Here is a 20,584-nt window from a genome sequence, read left to right as displayed (position 1 = left end):
CTTCACACGTGTTAACCTTACACAACAGATCGGTCTTCAGTGAGCCCTGTCCCTCAGAGAGGAACCCGCTAGCGCTCCCCACTTATTGCCAGTTCAGCTGCGATCACTGTCCTTGCTGGGATTCTCGGGATGATCGTTACCCAGGTCTGGCTGCCCTCACTCTTTATCCTCAACATCTACCTCAAGCTGTGCCACCCCTGGTAAGTGAAGCCTTTGGGAAGACCCTGCGTTTCTCTCCATCCAGCCTACCTCTGGCTTCCTTCCCCGTCGCCTGCTCTCCAGCCTGTTCCTGCAAAAATGCCTGGGAGCTTCCACACCCACTCCGCCCTTTCCCCCACTCCTGTCCCTCTCCATAACGCGATGGGTCGCATCAAAGCTTTATCGCTTTAAATGCTCAGACCAGCACTGAGTGGGAGACTGAGCTGGGGATATTATCTTATCTGAGGCCCTTGGAGGGATTTGAGAAAGTCTCCTCACACCCCCACCCCCCACACACAAAAATACCCCATATATTTTCGAAGGGGCAAACTTGGCAGTTTTCTACAACTTAATCGTTTGACTCTTCTTGTTCCAGGTCAGTGAATAATTTCCTCATGACCGGTCCCAAGGTAAGAAAGTGCATGTTTTTTTATTTTGATCATCCTCTCATTGATAAATGATAATGGCATGGATTTAGGCTTGTGTTCCTGGTGAATGCTTGAAGATTCAGAGGGTATTTTAAAGGAGGGGGGGCTCTCCTATATCTCCTTCTGTATGTTTGTGTGTGTCTGTCTGTCTGCGTGTGCCTGCCTGTGTGTGTGTGTGTGTGTGTGTGTGTGTGTGTCTGTGTGTGTGTGTGTGTGTGTGTGTGTTTGTATGTATGTGTGTGTCTCTGTATGTGTGTGCGTGTGTCTCTGTGTCTGTACGTGTGTGTGTGTGTGTGTTTTTAGGGTCTGCAGTAATAATGTTGGAGATTTTAAGACCATCTCACCACTTTCTAGCTCCTGTTCCTGACCCGGGTTGAATTCCGTTTTTAAGGGACGGGATCGTTTGGAATCACATGGCGAGCCGTTTCCCTAATCGTGAGGCTGACTAGAGCCTGAAAAATTCCAGTTAGCAACCTGTAGACTGCGGCGGATAAAATGATCAGGATCTCGCTGCTGAGATTAGTTTTAAACTTGTAAACTTCTAGTTTTCTCCACCACCAAATCAAGCCCCCGCCCCCCCCAGTTCCCTGCCCACATTCTCAGAGTCCCCTCTCCCTCGGTTGGATTTAAACGACAAAGTCCAAAACGCTGCATTTCAAAGTCTAGAACTGAAGAGATCTACAGATAGAACGAGTGGCGGTCCCACTGGTACAGTTTTGTAGTAAGAGTGGATGGACTGGGTAGATGTTGGCAAATTTCCCCTGGCTGGAAGAAACTTGAATATAGGATCGTTGATTCAGAATATGAGGCAAACCTTTCAGGATTGAGATGAGGAAGAATCTCTTCGTCCAGAGGGCTGTACGTTTGTGGAATTCTCCAATGTAGAACGGCTCCAGGACGAAATAATATTGAAGTGAGAGGATTATATACCGAAAAGAGGATGTGAGAGAGATGTGGAAATGTGGTGTCTGGTGGAACACGAAAGATAGTGTGACATAACGGAGAATTAATGAGCCTTTATGAACGAGATGCAAACACTGGGATGCGCAAAGTTAAAATACTAAAACGCTGCGCATTTTGGAAATGTCAACATTTGTATAAAGAATTAAAAAGGTACCTTCGGAAACTGGTACCAAAGCTCAATACCGTGGAGGCTGGTAATTCGGAATAGAAGGCAGAAAGTGCTGGAGAAACTCAGTGGTCTGTGGAGAGACAGAGAGACAGACAGAAAATTGATGGCCTGGTGCGGAAAGGTAGGGCTAATGTGGGTAAAAACAGAAATTGCTGGAGAAGCTCAGCAGGTCTGGCAGCATCTATGGAGAGAAATCAGAGGGAACGGGGATTTTCTGCACCATGACGGTGGTCTTTAATTAAAAGCTGGTCAGGCGACAAGGATATCTGGACTGATTTCAGTTTGGTGTGGGATGTGGTGAGAAACGTAGTTTAAAGTCTAAATTTTCGCTTGCAAAGTTATCCCGATGTTCAACCCACTCTCCCCCATCTCGGGGCTGGAACTCAACTCTTATCCTGTGTCCATTTCTGGAGACCCGGGAATCTCCTACTTTACAGGATGTGGGTTGAGGTTTATCATTGTCCCGATGGACTGATGCCTCCGGCCCCTTCAGGAATGCGGGGCTGTATAATTTTAAAAAGAACAAACCCGCCATCCCTCCTGCTCCAGGAGACAGTGGGAATGTGTCCTCCTGAGAGAGAGCGGGGGGCTGAGGGAGACGGTGGTTGCTCTCTGAACTGAGTGAAAGCGAATCAGAGCGACATTCAAACACTGGGTGTTCACTGAACCCGAAACATTAACTATACTTTCTCTCTCTGTAGATGCTGATAGACCTGCTGAGCTTCTCCAGCTATTTGTTTTTGTTACAGAAAATAGGAGCAGGAGTAGGCTATTCGGCCCTTTGAACCTGCTACACCATTCAATACATTCATGGCTGACCATCCTGTTCCTGCCTTCTACCCATAGCCTTTGATCGCTTTCGCCCTGAGAGCTATATCTATCTCCCTGTTTGAAAACATTCAATGATTTGGCCTCAAGTGCTTTCTCTAACAGTGAGTTCCACAGCCTCCCCACTCTCTGGGTGAAGAAATTTCTCCTTTGCTCAGTCTGAAATTGCCTACTACATCTCATTAGACTGTGAGCCCTGGTTCTTGACACTCCAGACATTGGTAACCTCGTTTATGTGTTCACCCTGTCTGATGCTGTTAGAATTTTATAGATTTTAAAAAATTTGAACTTCATTTGGTGTACATATCCTGCTCGCAGGGCAATAGTCATTCTGCAGTTTCGAGATTCCTCCCCAAAAGATTAGAATGATAGAATCCCTGCAGTGTGGAATCAGGCATTTCAGGTCCACCCAGAACCCTATCCCTGTATTTCCCCATGGCAATCCACCTAACCTGCACATGGACCATGGGAGGAAACCAGAGCACCCAGAGGAAACCCACACAGACACGGGAAGAATGCACAAACTCCACAAGGACAGTCAGGAGAGGGGGTGGGGGAGTGGGCAGGGGGAATTGACCCTGGCCCATTGGCACCGTGAGGCCACATTACTAGCCACTGCGCCACCCATTAACACATAAAGAATGTACGTCTACAGTGTCTGTGGGAGACCAGAACAGTTAAGTTTTAAGAGTTTTGTATTCTCAAGTCAAAATATTCGCTCTGTTTCTCTCTCTTTTTCACAGATGCACACTGCTGAGCTCCTCCACGTTTTTCTCTGTTCATTCCAGCATCCCACGTTTCTGGTTTCAGGTTAGGATTGAGTCCAGGCTGATGGTTACTGAGTGCTTGGTTTCATCCCCGCTCCTGAGTTTGCTGGTTCTCTCCTGTTGCAGGGAGCTGGTGGGGAGGTGGTTATTACCCAGTCTCTGATGAACTGTTTCCTTGCCCCAGGCCTACCTGATCTACTCTGGCAGTGTGGCAGCTGGTGCCCAGAGTGGCATTGAAGAATGCAAGCATCAATTTGCTTGGGACCGCTGGAACTGCCCGGAGAGAGCGCTGCAGTTATCCACACATAGCGGCCTGCGGAGCGGTAAGAGACGGCCCTGGGAGGGATGGGGGTAGGGACCTCCTTCAACCTCATGGCAGCACTGTTAGCATTGTCAGGGTATATACAACCAACCTCTCTGTCTGCGCACACACCCATTCACTACACCTCCAGACATGCCCTGGGGAGGCAATAGCCTAGTGGTATTAATCCAGGGACCCAGGTAATGTTCTGGGAACCTGGGTTTGAATCCTACCATGGCTGATGGTGGAATTTGAATTCAAAAACAACATAAAATTCTGGAATTAGAATCTAATGATGACAATGAATCTGTTGTCAAGAAAAAGTCCAGCTGGTTCACTAATGTCTTTTTGGGAAGGATAGTTCCTTCCTTACCTAGTCTGGCCTACATGTGACTCCAGACCCACAGCAATGTGGTTGACTCTTCCCTGTTATTAAAGATGGGCAATAAATGCTACCTAGCCACCAGTGCCCTCAATGCATGAATGATTTAAAAAACATGTCCATACTATTACCAGTCACTCCACTTTGAGAGCATGAGCAGAACCTTAGCGATATAGAAAGAGGCCATTCAGCCCATTTGCCTCTCATTCCTGGATAACAAGGTGTAGAGCTGGATGAACACAGCAGGCCAAGCAGCATCAGAGGAGCAGGAAGGATGACATTTCGGGGAAGAAGGGTCTAGACCCAAAATGTCAGCATTCCTGTTCCCATGATGCTGCTTGGCCTGCTGTGTTCATCCACCTCTACACCTTGTTATCTCAGATTCTCCAGCATCTGCAGTTCCTGCTATCTCTGCCTCTCATTCCTCGCAGCTGGTCCTTAGCTCTGCAGGTTATACATAGATCTTTCCATTGCTTCTTGTGCTGTGGGTGTTACAGGCTGGGCCAGCATTTATTATCTCTGATTCTGGTCAATTAAGAGTCTCCTGTGGGAGGAAAACAAACATTCTGCTTTCTGAAACTGAATGGGTTTTTAAACACGGTCATTCTTCGACTAGCTGTTTTCTGAATTCAAATGATACCATTAGCCATGGTGAGATTTGAGCCCATGCTCCTAGAACCTCAGGTGGGTGTTCAGGATGACCAGACCAGTGACATTTCCACAAGACACCTCCTCGCTTTATTGAATAAGTTGAAAGTTTCTGCCCTCGCCACCAAAACTGGGCAGCAAATTTCAGACCCCAGCCATCCTCCAGACAAAATTAGTTTTTCCTCATGTCTCCTTTATTGTTCTGTCATTAAACACAACAGCACAGAGTCCGGAAGCAAACCATGGACACTTGCACTGGAAAACCCAAGGCTGCAGGTGGTAGATCTCTGGTATTAAACAAACTGCAAACATTGAGTAGAGTAAAGGGAGAGCACTGGAGATTGTGTTCTACAAAGCAACTTCTCCTCCACATCAAATAGGATTTCTGCTTCTGACTCCAATATATCTGCATTGTATTTGTACTCCAAAGCTCGGCAGTGATTTTAGACAGTAGAGAGTTTCCAGTACTCTTTGGGTGCATTTTTTTTTCAAGTCTCAAACTGCTTTTCTTTCTCTGTCTACTTTACGTCTTTACACCCACCATGTAGCTCCCTGTCTCTCTCTCTCTCTCTCTCTCTGCCTGTTGTATAATAGTGTAGAATCTATTGTCCAGCTCTGCCCCTTGTCCTCAAGCTGTAAGTCTGCCCCTCCCTCTAAATGTCTATCTTTCCCCTCTGTACATGAGCATCACTTTCTCCCTTCTCTGTGTTCTTGTGTGCTTCCACTTGGAGCCAGTCAGCCCCTCAAGACTCCTGCCAATCTGTTAAATCATGACTAATTTGCGTCTTAAATTGAGCCATTTCTCTTGACACTTTTCTCCAAAAAGTTTCTCTCTCTGTTTATTTTCCAAATTGTTTGACTTTTTAGCCCCAAAAAGACACTCTGTTTCTTTCAGAGTTTATCTGTATAGAAGCCCCTTATACTGACCCCTCTTTACATCCTTCCCCTGGTTGTGTGGTTCTCCATCACCGTTTTCATTGAGGTCCATTTGTTTTCACCAACGTCCCATTCTACAGCTGCCCACTTTTACTCCAAATCCCTTTCGTCATCGCCCAATACTGAGTTCCCATCTCACCATGGCCTAGAGACCAATACACATCCCTGCATTGCATCTTAAGCCTCTGTGGCAGCACATTGCTGTTCTCTATTGGGGCAATAAGTGAATTATAACAAGAGAATTCCTCTGTCCACTACTAGCAAATCGAGAGGCTGCTTTCGTCCATGCTATCAGCTCGGCGGGTGTAATGTACACACTGACCAGAAACTGCAGTCTGGGCGATTTTGACAACTGTGGCTGCGATGATTCACAGAATGGGCAACCAGGTAAGAGTTGGACACCAATATTTGGCATGGGTCAAGGGAGAAGCTGTGTTCGGGCAGCACTTGATGGTGCTAATAACCGTGTGCTTGATGTAGGAGGACAGGGCTGGCTGTGGGGAGGCTGCAGTGACAACGTGGGCTTCGGTGAGACGATTTCCAAACAGTTTGTCGACGCATTGGAGACTGGCCAGGACGCCAGAGCCGCCATGAATCTGCACAACAACGAGGCCGGCAGGAAGGTAAAATTCACACATCTTTACTCCCACCATCCCCGCCCCCTGCCGCATAAACACACTCTTAAAATCACAGTTAGGAACAAAATCACACAGAGGGTCGTAAAAATGTTCCACCACCAAACAAGCAGTTCAAGATTGGCTCTGTTCAATGTTGCCTCACTTCCACATGCTAGAAGTTGCCAATGTCTAATAACCAGCAGACACAGATTTAAATGGATTTAAGAAAAGAAAAACTTTATCACACTGCAAATAGTTAGGGGCTGGAAGGCTTTGCCTGAGACTGTGTTGAAACCATGTCCAAAAGATGCATTCTAAATGCACTCGGACTGAGATTTGAAGATGAACAACATGCAAGGTAACTGGGAAAAGGATGGACAATGGTGGAGAATAGCTTCTTCAGAGAATGGGTGCAGGCATGAAATGCCAAATGCCTCCTTTTGCATGGTAATAATTCTGTGATTCTGCAATATTCCTATGCAGGGCCCTGTCCTTTGCCAGCAGAAAAAAACTGCACCTCTCTCAACTAAACAAATAGCTTCGGGGAAGGCCATTTCCTGCATTCCACGGGGTAATACCTTGACCGCATAGAGTCAATTTGTCAACCAATCAGCATCATTTTCTGATGCCTCATATGTTGTTGTTCCTCTTAAGATTAGGTACTCTTGTGAGTCTGTCCTGATGAGTGCAAGGCAAAAATGATCAACAGCACAATAATCTTTGTTTATAATTAGCCTTGAAAGTGGTCTATGTATTTGCCAATTCATCAACGCAAAACTAAATGATGTTGCAATCTGTATATGCATTTCTTTCCTTAAAATGCTTTGTATTTGAGCTTAATGTCCAATCTTTGGAATTATAGAACAACAACTAGTGTGCCAGTGATTGCAATGAACAATGGATTGAATTAATTGACAGCAATACAAAAAAGAGTCTAAATTCTAAACAATTGTGTTTGATCTGTGCATTGCCTGGCTGTCAGTTTATCCAGCTAGCCTTATATAGCATTTATTGGAACAGCATTTATCCAATTTTAGTATTTAGCCAATTTTGCACTTTCCAACTATTATCTAAACGTATTATTCAATCAAAGTACAATTGCTTCAGACACATGCAGAATTGGGTTGGACTCAGTAGATCAGTATTTCAAATTATTCATTATATTGAAAAAGGGTGTTTTCCTACCTGTTTACATTAACAAGTTCCCGATCTCTTCCCATCCTCATCCTTCCCTCACATATATTCAGTAAGCTCCCATTGCATTGCTCCACCACTAATGTAGAAAGTCCGTTCTGGGTATCACCTACAATATATACTACATTAACTCACCAAGGCTACTCTGTCAGCACCCTCCACACCCATGACCTCCATCATCCAGTAGGACCAAGGTTAGCAGATATATAGGAACACACAACACCTGCAAATTTTCCTCCAAGTGATACAAGATCTGACTTGGAACTATAACACTGGTCTTTTGCATTGCTTGGTTAAAAGCCTGGAATTCCCCTCCAAAAAGCACTGTGAGTGTAGTACTTATACCACATAAACTGCATAGGTCAAGAAGGCAGCTCACGACCACTTTCTCAAAGAGAATTAGGGATGGATATCAAATTCAAGTGACACCTGCATCCCATGAGCAAGTAGGATTAACAATTTCTTGTTAATTTTTCTCAGAAAAATTGTAATCAGTCTTTCTTTTGTGTGTACAATGGATCATGATCAGGAAGTATTTTGCTCGTACACGTGAAAATGTCCACATTTGATTCATAGTTTTGTCATTAAAGTTTACATCCTGTGCCTGTCTCAATAACAAACATCTGGCTTACATTTGATAGCAAATTGCTAATCAAAACTAGGAATCCACCGTCAACTCTAACAAAAAGTCTGAAAAAAATCCAAACAGCTTTTGAATAGCACTTTAATCTTTATTTTAGTTCTGCATTCATCTGAGGATAGTAGTAACATTCAACTTCATAATATAATAAAAAATTAATGTTTCTATGAACGATAGTTACATTTTCCAGTTCTGTTCTAACTATTAATAACTCCTGATGAACTGAAATATCATTTAAATTTGGAGAAAAGCTCTGGATTAATAGTGCTGAAATTTCAAATATTCTGTCAAATCATTCTCTTCAACTGGACTAAGTACTTAGTACGGCATCTGAAAGTGAGAGTTGAAATATGCTTGTCTGTCTGGAATCAACCGAATCAAAAGTACTAACATCGCAGTGTGTGCAAAGCTAATCTCAGTCATGATGACCCGGAAACAATAATTTATTATTTTAAAAACCCGTCTAGTTTGACATGCCCTTCGGAAAGGAAATCTGTCATTTTTACCTGGTCTGGCCTACAGGTGACTCCACATCTACAGTAAGGTTGGTGGTTCTTACCACTTTCAAGGGCAATTAGAGACGGGGCAGTAACTGATAGCGTTGACAGTGATAGTGCGTAAAATTACAGGAACAATTCTAATAGTGGTTTGCATTTTTAAAACTCTTCAGTGGCTGTAAGATGTACTGAGGTAATGAAATGTGCTATATAAACGCATATTTAAAAATCTGATGAAAAGATAAGATCTTGCCCATTCCCTAATTGCCCAGAGGGCAGTTAAGACTCAACCACATTGCTGTGGGTCTGGAGTCACATGTAGGCCAGACCAGGTAAGGATGGCAGTTTCCTTCCCGCATGGGCATTAGTGATGGACTTTTTTTCCATAATCGATAATGGTTTAATGATTCTTAATTCCACATTCTCATTTAATTCAACCTCCACCATTTGCTGTGGCGTGTTTCGAACATCTGCAGTGGCCAGATTCGGACCTAGGTCCCAGAACATGACACGGGTCTCTGGCATAATCGTCTGGCGATAATATCACGGCCCTGTTTCTACAATATACATAAAATGCATTTACTGAGCAGAGGGTAAAATGTAACACTTTTGTTGCTCAGGCAGTCAAAGGCACAATGAAGCGAACCTGTAAGTGTCACGGCGTATCTGGGAGCTGTACGACACAGACCTGTTGGCTGCAGCTCCCTGAATTCCGAGAGGTGGGCAACTACCTGAAGGAGAAGTATCACACGGCGCTGAAGATTGACCTGCTGAAAGGAGCAGGCAACAGCGCGGCCAGCAGAGGAGCGATCGCCGAGACCTTCAGCTCCATCTCCAAGAAGGAGCTGGTGCACCTGGAGGACTCGCCTGACTACTGCCTGGAGAACAAGACCCTGGGGCTGCAGGGAACGGAAGGCAGGGAGTGCGTGAGGAAGGGGAAGCTGCTCAGCAAGTGGGAGAAGCGAAGCTGCAAGAGGCTGTGCGGGGACTGTGGCCTGGCCGTGGGCGAGAGGCGAGCCCAGATGATGAGCAGCTGCAACTGCAAATTCCACTGGTGTTGCGCCGTCAAGTGTGAACAATGCCGGAAAACCATCACCAAATACTACTGCGTCAGAAAGGACAAGAGATTCCGGAACGAGAGCGCCTCCAAGAGGAAGGAAGGGAGGCTTGGACTGAGGCACTAAGGCCATTCTCTCGAACTGACCAGTGACAATGCAAACAAAGACGATTAAACAACAGGGCCGACCCTCCTTTGGTCTCAAATTGGCCGGCGTTAGCAAAGTGAGAAGTAGATGTTTTTTAAAAAAAGAGGCGCTGTGTTCCCTTTGAGAAGTTGGACAGATTGCTTTCAGTCAATATAACATTATTCCTCTCGTTTTTGAAATGTTGCAAACTATCACCACCCCTCAGAGACCAGCAACCTGTAAGTATCACAGTACAGTTACTGCTGATGTTCTGGGTTTATGGGAGCCTGCATTTCAGACCAAGAGTAAAGTGGCATTTCAAGTGATCATCTAAATACTGGTTGGCATGGATGAGTAAGGCCAAAGGGCCTGTTTCAATGTTGTATAACTCTGTGACTTGTTAAATGTTGTGATGGGTCCTGCCTGTATCGCTCTTTCAGTCAGGAAGTTCCAGACACTCCCCACGCTCTGGATGAAAAAATTCTACATTAAATCCCTTATTGTCCTTCACCTTAAATCTGTACCCAAGTTTATTGATCACTCTACAGAGGGGAAAAGTCCCTTCTTATCCACCCCAATTGATGCCCCATGTAACTTTGTACACCTCAATTAGGTCTGCTGCCGGCCTCCTCTGCTCAAAGGAAAATAACTTCAGCTTGTCTAATCCCTGTTCATAGCTCTTCAGGTTTATTTCCCTCGTCAAAAGTATGCACAAAGCCCCCAGAACATGGCAAAGTGCACTGCTGCCATTGAAGTGTTCTTCTGGAAAGTCTAACCCTGTTAAATCAAAATGCCACCCAGCAGTCCAGGCAAGGGAGCATGATTTTTGCCCAAGTCCTCTGCCAGTGCCACCTACTGTGGACATAGGGCATAGTATTGCAGTGGTGAATGTGATCCATCAAGGTCAAAGTGTCTGTTGAATCTCTCTCCAGCAATACACCAACTGAAATTGTGTCAGTCTCGTCAAATAAAATATGTGGGTCCCTCTGATGTCCCCGAATGATAAAGTGGATCAGAGGAATTTGCACTCTTCTGTCTTGAAGCAGTATTTTGGAGGCTGCTGTCTGAAATCATTATGTGCTACAGCATCACTGGGTGGACAATGCATTTTGAGAATCTCGGAATTGTCTCATTGTTCCAGAATTCACAGAATGCAGGAATTAGACTCAGCTGGGCCAGGGAGTGGTACAATTCTCACAAAATGCCCAACCGTTAAACTGATTAGAGTGATGAATGTGCCTGTAATATCCTGGCATGTCATAGGAATGGATGATGCTTCCTGTCACCAAGACACACTGAGGACATGCCCCCACTACCCATCAGATTGAGCTTCCACTCCAGGCAGGGCCCCGATTCAGAAAGGCATCTTGCAAGGCAGCATGAATGCCATTCTGAAGAGGTTTCTTCTCTGTTGACCATTCTGTTTTTAAGTACTGTATCCCTTTATGGGATAGGGACATTCTTGGCAATGCCAGTGTTTAATGCCCATCCCTAATTTCTCTTGAACTGAGGGGCTTGCTATGCCATTTCAGAGGGCACTCAAAAGTCAGCCACATGGCTGTGGGTCTGCAATCACATGTAGGCCGGACTGAGTAAGGACGACAGATTTCTTTTGTTTAGTCAACTAGAAGGGGTTTTCACAGCAGTAAACAGCCATTGGCCCAGTGAGGGCAGCATATGTCCTTCACTAAAGGGCATTCACTGGAGGTCATTCTTATTTGTTTTTTTTCCCATTGGTAGGATTGAAGTAGTGAGAGAATGCAGACCTGGTAATAGGGCATGAAGTGAACAGTTGCAAAAAGGAACTTAGTTGTTCTCATTTAAAAAAAGCACAAAGGACACCCAGGAGTATAAATCAGCCATTCAGCCCCTCAAACATATTCCACAACTTGCTCTGGCCGTGACATTGATTAAACTTCATCTGAAGCCCCTTGGTTTTAATTCACGCCCTTGGCTAATAATTTCTGTCCCCAAAAAATAAAATAGAGCAGATGCTGGCAATCTTCAATAAGCAGTCGAGAAGCTCAGCAGGTCTGGCAGTGTCCATGCAGAGAGAAAGAGAGGGTTAGAGACAAGAATGAAGAAGAGTCACACTGGACTCGAATTGTTAACTCTGTTCCTGTCTACACAGATGCTGCCAGACCTGCTGAGTTTCTTCAGCATTCTCTGTTCTTGATTCAACTCTCTATCCCAGTTTTCACTGGAACCCCAGCCACAACCATGTGTTGTCTGGGAGAAGCCACTACTATACCCACATGCTGTATGAAGAAAAGGGGGGATGGGATGGGCACAGGGGCAGAGAGCTTTCTGTCTGTGCTCGGGGTGGGTGAAATTGTTGGATAACAAGGGAACTGAATTTCAACTTACATGAACCTGCAGTCAATCAGGAGGGGGGGTCTCCAGTTGAATGGGTTAGGAGTGGTGTAGTGGTAGCGTCCATAGCTCAGGGCTAGGAGTCATGGGTTCAAGTCCCACCAGCTTCAGAGGTGTGTTACAGCAATCTGAACAGGCTGCTTGGAAATTATGTACAGCAGCTCAGATCGGAACAGCACAATGCAGCTGTCAGACTGATGAATAGATTTTGATGCATTTTTGTTGGCTAATGTCACCATGGGACAGAAAGCAAAGACAGGTCAATAGCATTGAGCTACAAATCAGCTGGTATGTTATAAGTCATTTCTAATCAACTTTTTTTCGAGACAGTGCATTCTGGTCTGAACTCGGGCCTCCTAGCTCAGAGGCAGAGACGCTACCACTGCGCCATAAGAGCGCTATCATTAGATGTGACATTGGGGTTCTAAGGGCTTAAACCTGACTTCCACCCGTCCAGATGATGGATAGTTACAGATCACACTCTTCAGACAGAATCTCAAACGTACAACTCCGAGTGATCCGCCCGGCGGTGTTAAAATGGAACCGGGAGCACGATGCAAGTTAAAGGGTGGGTTATCTGTAGATGTTATCCTGTGTCTGACAACATTAATAAGCGGAGGTTCCTCCCCCTCCAACAGTAAAGGGCTATTTAATTGTTGTATAATGTCCAGGAACATGAAGCACTTTGTACAAGGTTAATTTATTGCACCGTTATCCAGACTTTTGACGTTCTGAAATCCTTTCGATTCTCGACGTTAGTTTTGTTGTTGTAATGTATAGACGTTGTGCTGTTTTGAAACTCAAAAGATAATTTAGATTCTTGTTTCCTTTTGGAACACATGACCTGGTCTCCTCAATCTTTCGCTCCGGTCCTTCTGTAAATTTTAACAGTGTAATGTAAGAGAAGTTGTTGGCGCGGAATATTTGAGTTGATGGACCGTGGTTTTCCCGTTTATAGTTATCTAACGGCGGCTCTCGCTAAACCAGCAGGTCAATTATCTAAATCCAATTGTAATCTTCATTTTGTTTGTATTTCCCAATAAAGCAAGACAAATTGAATTCAGGAACATACTAAATCGTTAATATCAGCTCTTTAAGTTATCCAATGTTACTTAAAACCATCGCCATTAAAACCCGTACTTTCAAAATAATGTCACAGTACTGACTGTGGTGGCATTACTTACTGGAGTAATTCGATTATGAGCACTCGTCATTTTTTTTGTTGTAACGAGGTTGTTTCCTCCCAAGGTGTTTATAAAGTATTTTGGGCTACTTAGCGGTGTAATAATTTAGGAGGAGAAAATTATTACAGATGCTGGAATCTGAACTGAAAACAACAAATGCTGAAAACCACAGCGGATCAGGCAGCATCACAACTTGAGCGTGTGCACATGATAGAAACAAAATCCAAACGGGACATGAAAGTATAATTCATAAGGTTTGGCGCATTTGGAATTCTCAACGTCTTTTTGTGATTCAGAACTCTTTTTTTTTCAAAAGTTGCCCTTTCGTTTTCCCTGCCGCCGTTTGTAACTAGTTTCAGAAACTGAGATAGTTTTAAAAATCACTTACACAGCACTAGCGCCGTTAGCTTTGGAGAAGGTAGTGAAATGGGATTTTATAGAGTTTATAGTAATATACAGTTTATATATGTTAACGTTGCACAAAGACTTTATGATCGCTGTGCATATTCTCCCAAGCGTTTTTTTTCACGCAGGGACAAACATTTTATATTTACATATACACACATCTATTTTAAAAATCTACACTGACAGACATGAACACATAATGTATCTACACAAACATTTTTATCATGCCGAAAGCAGTTGTAATTTACTCCATGTTGAACATTTATATTACCGCACATTGTGATACTTTTGAGAAGTTTCACGCAATTTCAGTACATTTCATTTTACATTGGGGCATGAAATTGAATTCCGTTCTCGGTATGTTGTCCAATTCAATTTAAATATCGGAGGTGTGAGTTTTAAAATAAATGCAGTTGGAAGAGATTTATGACTGCATGCTTTTGACTGGGATCGCTCCTTTTGCAGTTTGACTTAAGGGTTTTGCAGTTGTAATAAGTACCTAACTAGCCAATGCTCGCAAAAGGGATGCAAGTGTAAAGAGTTCAGGCCGGAATATACTGTCTCCAACACACCCACTTCCAGCCACAGAAACGTCAAGTTATACTGAACGAAGAGAAGATAGTTTTCGAAGTCCCTAAACTAAAACTTTCGGCTTTGCTGTGGATTATATTTCAAATGTATTTCCTTCACCCGTTAATAATGACCGCCGTCCCGTTAATTCAGGATTAATTCCCCAGGAAATAACCTCTTTTCGGGTGAATCAAAACTGTCTCTCTCTCTCACGCACACACCCCTTCTTTCGATAGAAAAAATTCGGATTTAGTCACTGGCCGCACTGAGTTCAACTCATTTTCTCGGGCGGGTTTATTCATAATTTTCCCGTTTCAAACACTTCCTCGGGATAGAATTTTAAATCCAGCTGTAAAAATGCTTCGGTACATTTCTGTTTTACCCCCGTCGCCCCAATTGGGACGTTTCCTAATCCATCAAACTGTATTTAAGTGCGCCTTGTTTCAGGTATATTCCAAGAATATTTTATGTACGTTTTATTGTAAGTGCATTTTATTTTAAGTACATTTTCTTTAAATGCACATCTCTGATGCAACAATATTTCTGTCTGATTCAAAATATTAACGAACAACAAACAAAAACGGATGTTTCCAGTTTTTTGCCCCAGTTCCTACAATCACTCCTACCTGCCTGTGGAGATTTTGTTTCGACATTAATAAAATGGACCTATAGACTGTTAGCAATCAGCCTTTGCCCGCTCCCAATTTGCTCACGCCCAGCTCCCCTTCCCTACAATTACTCCCTTTCCGATTTTTAAAATCCAATTTCCTTCTGGAAAGTTGTTCTTGAATCTCATGCCGTCACACTCTCCGACAGGCCGCTCATAATCAGAACGGGAGTAAAAGCGGATACTGGAGATCTGAGACAAACACAGAAAGTGCTGGAGAAACTCAGCAAGCCAGGCAGGGTCTGTGCATTAGCATTTGGAGTGCGGTGTGACTTTTTCAGTCTGGATTTCCTGATGAACACGCTCCGTCGGTGTGTGTGTGTGTGAGAGAGACAATTAACTGCACAGAAAGAGCCCATAGGCACGTGCTGGGCACATATTGAGAGAGATAGAAGAACGCAGCTCGGAATAAGTCATACTAGGCTCGAAATATTAACTTTATTCCTCCGTTCGCAGATGCTGCCGCACCTGCTGAGTTCCTCCAGCATTTTCTGTTTGTTCCCGGCCAGAAGTGAATGAAAATCGCATCCACTTTCCTCTGTTTTTCAAATGGAGCTATCCATCCGATTTTGGTCCATTCAGCCGGTGTGGGTGTCCCTGGCAAAGTGTTTATCCCTAACTGCTCTTGACTGGTGGCTGGGCCATTTCAGGGGGCTAGCTTACAACCAGTCGCACCGTGAGGGGGACGGAGTCAAATGAGGCCAGGTGAGGAAGGCGATTTCCGCCCATTGTGACCGAGACGGAGAGATTCTCAGCGTTGCATTTATCACATTTAAACTCCATAAATTGCCCTGTTGGTATTTGAATCCTTAATGCCCATAGCGTTGACCCCAGACTAATGTTGGTTAGTCCCAAATCCAATGTGTTCATCTCGCTGTCTGAGCACCTTCCTCGTTCCACTACCTGCTCTGTGTAGTATGATCTGCCTATATTGCACGCAAAACAAAACTTTTCACTCTACCTGGGTACACGTGACAGTAATAAATCAAATCAGACGTCTCTCAGCCTTTGGTGAGACTTCCTCAGAGTCACTCGACCCGAAACGTTAACTCTGATTTCTTTCCACAGATGCTACCAGACCTGCTGAGCTTTTCCAGCAATTTCTGCTCATGTTTCTGATTTCCAGCATCCGCGGTTCTTTCGGCTTTTCCCTTGCATTACGATTTTCCTCTGTTCTGCAACACCCCACCCCCAGCCCCACTCTCACACTCTGGATGTTCCGAGGTATATGTGTTTACCTGCACAGAAAAGAGCTCACAGACACGCCCTGAACACAGATGCCAATGTGGTTGATTCGTAGCTCCCCCCCCCCCCCCCGCTTCCCGGGACAATTATACAGGGGTGATAAATGCAGCCCGTGGTGCCCCTCATTCTCGTGAATGAATAAGAAGGAAGCTGGCATGAGGGACAGACTGGGAGAGGGGGTGGGGTTCCTCGGTGAGGGGACACAGGAGGAGAGGGCAGTCAGCAAGAAGACCACTCCCAGTGCCTCATCTCCCTCAATGTTATACCTTACCTCCAGGACATTGATCCTCCTCGGATCGGTTTGTATGGGGTGAGATCTCAAGACTGCTATCAACAGTGCCCCCCCCCCGCACCCCCGTCAGCCCGTACGGACAGTCATCTGAAAACAAACGGAGAAACAGTAAGAGAGGGTGGACCCATCTCTGCGTTGATTCCGCCTCTTTCCCCGACCTTTCACCAAGATTCTGTTTCTTGTTTGCTGTTTGTTTCGAGTTCATGATCTATCGGACACCGAGACAGGCTCGCTGAAGGAAAATCCCAGCCCCAGTTAGGGTGTGAGGCTTTGTTCAGTGCAAATGCCCAGCTCCAAAGATGCTGCAGCCGGTCAGGTTAGCAGTACCTGGGCACATAGGGGCTGGAATGTTTACGTACAGCGGGCGTTGGACTGAGAATGCACAGAGCCAGGCGGCAGCACCGAGCGGACACTTCAGGCTCGGTACACGCTCACACTGAAGTGGTTGGGGACGTGTGAAACCCAAAAGGCTCTCTCTTATCAGCTCAGTCTGATTCTTCTAACCCCCACATGGGAGTCTCCTCCTCGTAAATTCAGAAAGATTAGACCCCGGGGCCGCCTGTAAGGCAGACATCTGGCCTGCCAGTGCAATTTTGCACGTAATGACACAACTAATGACATTCACTCCTGCGGGAGATGGCTTCAAATGGACTATTGCTTCTGCTTTTCCCCGCTCAGTTCCTGCCTTTTGTTTTGGTGGGGGAGATGTCAAGGAATAGAGTGCAGCGAAATATGTTGAAGGTTGGAGGACCGTCAATAGGGGTGTAAAACAATCTAAACAAATAGCGTTTACAGAGACAGGAGGAACTGCAGATGCTGGAGAATCTGAGATTCTTTTTTTTTCCTGAAGGGTCGAAGCCCGAAACGCCAGCCTTCCTGCTCTTCTGATGCTGCTTGGCCTACTGTGTTCATCCAGGTCCACACCTTGTTATCTCACCGGTTACAGAGAACTGGGTTCCAGTTTCCTCATCGGACCCTGGAGCTCCCAATCTAATTGGTCATATTAGCATGTACTATGCAAATTGTATTCCCATTGTACCATCCTTAATCTCCATGGAATACTTCAACATTAGTGCGATTTCGAGTTGCTTTACTGTATAATGCAAGTTTAATTAACTTCTGTGAGGATTTAAACATTAAACAAGCAGGCAAGACGTATCCTGCGTTTGCTTCATTTTGCATGCAAATCCCTTTTCCACGCTACCTTAGATCTCCCCCTTAAAGTTTGGGAAAATGTAGGAGACACGCACATTTCTTGCCCTGCGCCACTGCTCTTTCACTCATCAAGGCTCCCTTTATTGACATGACAATGACTGGAGACTTAAATCAGCTTCCAATCCGCAGCTGGTGAACAATGTGATCTCCTCTCTCTTTCAACGAGCTGCTTGCTTGAAAGGATTTGGGAAAGGTATTTGCATAGTCTCACACTGTTCGCTGAATAGAAGTTAGTGCAAGTATTATACCCGAACAAGTGGCTTTATCAACAAATGCTTGCAAACAACCTCAAAACACACACGATCATTAAACTCAACCGAAAGAGACGCGATGTTATCCCATCAAGTATTAAAGTTCCGTTCACCTCTCTCAGGATACTTTTTGCCCACAGTTCCAAAAGTTGAGACGATTTCTTCTGGGAAGGGGGGGTGCTACTTTTTTTTCTCTATTCTTGGTCTGTTATGCGATCGAATGCAAATTTTAAGCTGATTTTTTTTTAAATTCCGGCAACTTTGAAGGGAAAATGGACAATTTATATCACTGCACAAATGGTAGCTTTGAATTTCTGGTCTTGAGTTTATGTTAACCCTTGGACAAGAGATGCGCACTTTAATCCCAGGCCCCTCGCCTTTCCGCTCCTACTCATCTGACTCTTATTTAAATGCTTTTAAAATCCCTGCCTCATTGCTCACTTGCTGTAAGCAAAGCACTCCATAGCCTGGTAACTGTGTTTGTGCATACGAGAGGAGAGATTTAAATCCTCGCCTCTTCTCTCTCAGGTGTGACCACATTAATGATATATTTCTTTAGAGTTCCCTCAATTTCTAAAGGGTTGCCAGACAAGGAAAGGCTGTGAAGTGCCAGGTGAAGGTTAGCAGTTTATTAATTTTCAGAACTTTCCTGTGGCAGAGTTACTGCATTCTGTGTCCAATCTTCACACAGGTTTGAATTTAACCCAGAGCCAGATCTGCTTTCCCTGTTGACAGTAAACAGTAAACTGGATTTACAAGGGAGTTCAGAAGCACATTTTGATGCAGTTATTGCATTCAGATTTGTGTCAAACCATCATGGTTTCTTTTTCGGAGATTGTAGGAACTGCAGATGCTGGAGAATCTGAGATTCATTTTTTTCTGAAGATGGGTCTAGGCCCCAAACCTCAGCCTTCCTGCTCCCTCTGGTGTTGCTTGGCCTGCTGTGTTCATCCAGCTCTGCATCTTGGTATCTCATGGATTCTTTTCTCCTTTAGTCATTGGCAAGGCCCACATTGCTTGCCAATCCCTATTTGCCCTTGAACTGAGTGCATTGCCACAACATTTCAAAGGGCAATTAAAAATCAACCAGGTTGCTGTGGATGCAGAGTGTGTAAGTCAGACCACATAAAGGCAGGGGATAACACCAAAAGAGATAGGAAAAGGAGTGGGCCATTCAGACCCTCAAGCCTGTTCCACCATTCAATAGGATCATGTTCCTGACAGTGATAATGGGAACTGCAGATGCTGGAGAATCCAAGATAATAAAATGTGAGGCTGGATGAACACAGCAGGCCCAGCAGCATCTCAGGAGCACAAAAGCTGACGTTTCGGGCCTAGACCCTTCATCAGAGAGGGGGATGGGGAGAGGGAACTGGAATAAATAGGGAGAGAGGGGGAGGCGGACCGAAGATGGAGAGAAAAGAAGATAGGTGGAGAGGAGAGTATAGGTGGGGAGGTAGGGAGGGGATAGGTCAGTCCAGGGAAGACGGACAGGTCAAGGAGGTGGGATGAGGCCAGTAGGTAGGAGATGGAGGTGTGGCTTGGGGTGGGAGGAAGGGATGGGTGAGAGGAAGAACAGGTTAGGGAGGCAGAGACAGGTTGGACTGGTTTTGGGATGCAGTGGGTGGAGGGTAAGAGCTGGGCTGGTTGTGTGGTGCAGTGGGGGGAGGGGACGAACTGGGCTGGTTTAGGGATGCGGTGGGGGAAGGGGAGATTTTGAAGCTGGTGAAGTCCACATTGATACCATTGGGCTGCAGGGTTCCCAAGCGGTCAAGCGGAATATGAGTTGCAGTTCCTGCAACCTTCGGGTGGCATCATTGTGGCACTGCAGGAGGCCCATGATGGACATGTCATCTAAAGAATGGGAGGGGGAGTGGAAATGGTTTGCGACTGGGAGGTGCAGTTGTTTATTGCGAACCGAGCGGAGGTGTTCTGCAAAGCAGTCCCCAAGCCTCCGCTTGGTTTCCCCAATGTAGAGGAAGCCACACCGGGTACAGTGGATGCAGTATACCACATTGGCAGATGTGCAGGTGAACCTCTGCTTAATGTGGAAAGTCATCTTGGGGCCTGGGTTAGGGGTGAGGGAGGAGGTGTGGGGGCAAGTGTAGCATTTCCTGCGGTTGCAGGGGAAGGTGCCGGGTGTGGTGGGGTTGGAGGGCAGTGTGGAGCGAACAAGGGAGTAACGGAGAGAGTGGTCTCTCCGGAAAGCAGACAGGGGTGGGGATGGAAAAATGTCTTGGGTGGTGGGGTCGGATTGTAGATGGCGGAAGTGTCGGAAGATGATGCGTTGTATCCGGAGGTTGGTGGGGTGGTGTGTGAGAACGAGGGGGATCCTCTTTGGGCGGTTATCGCTGGGGCGGGGTGTGAGGGATGTGTTGCAGGAAATGTGGGAGACGCGGTCAAGGGCGTTCTCGACCACTGTGGGGGGAAAGTTGCGGTCCTTGAAGAACTTGGACATCTGGGATGTGCGGGAGTGGAATGCCTCATCTTGGGAGCAGATGCGGCGGAGGCGGAGGAATTGGGAATAGGGGCTGGACTTTTTGCAGGAGGGTGGGTGGGAGGAGGTGTATTCTAGGTAGCTGTGGGAGTCGGTGGGCTTGAAATGGACATCAGTTGCAAGCTGGTTGCCT

General features: G+C 45.5%; 1 protein-coding gene across 2 annotated transcripts; it reads left to right on the top strand.

Annotated features, from left to right (window-relative positions):
- Window positions 1-6: 6 nt before the first annotated feature.
- On the top strand, window positions 7-17,427 carry wnt8b (wingless-type MMTV integration site family, member 8b). 2 transcript variants are annotated; one of them, XR_007250663.2, is made up of 7 exons: window positions 7-200; window positions 575-608; window positions 3,538-3,676; window positions 5,882-6,007; window positions 6,101-6,243; window positions 9,189-9,991; window positions 17,339-17,427. XR_007250663.2 is itself a non-coding variant. In XM_048563597.2 (6 exons), exons 1-6 carry the CDS (start codon window positions 130-132, stop codon window positions 9,750-9,752), a joined length of 1,077 nt encoding a protein of 358 aa, XP_048419554.1. In that variant the 5' UTR covers window positions 7-129; the 3' UTR covers window positions 9,753-13,308. The 2 variants fall into 2 exon arrangements, 1 of the variants encoding a protein (XP_048419554.1); XM_048563597.2 differs by lacking the exon at window positions 17,339-17,427 and having other exon boundaries at window positions 9,189-13,308.
- Window positions 17,428-20,584: the final 3,157 nt, after the last annotated feature.

This window comes from Stegostoma tigrinum, chromosome 37, assembly GCF_030684315.1.
Source record: "Stegostoma tigrinum isolate sSteTig4 chromosome 37, sSteTig4.hap1, whole genome shotgun sequence".
NCBI classification, from domain to species: Eukaryota; Metazoa; Chordata; class Chondrichthyes; order Orectolobiformes; family Stegostomatidae; genus Stegostoma; species Stegostoma tigrinum.
This window is presented reverse-complemented; position numbering and strand designations above follow the sequence as displayed.

Coding starts and splice junctions, on each gene's coding strand:
- wnt8b (XM_048563597.2), top strand. CDS start 130: ATGATCGTTACCCAGGTCTGGCTGCCCTCACTCTTTATCCTCAACATC. Junction 609..3,537: donor TCCTCATGACCGGTCCCAAG/GTAAGAAAGTGC, acceptor TCCTTGCCCCAG/GCCTACCTGATCTACTCTGG. Junction 6,008..6,100: donor TTCACAGAATGGGCAACCAG/GTAAGAGTTGGA, acceptor TGCTTGATGTAG/GAGGACAGGGCTGGCTGTGG.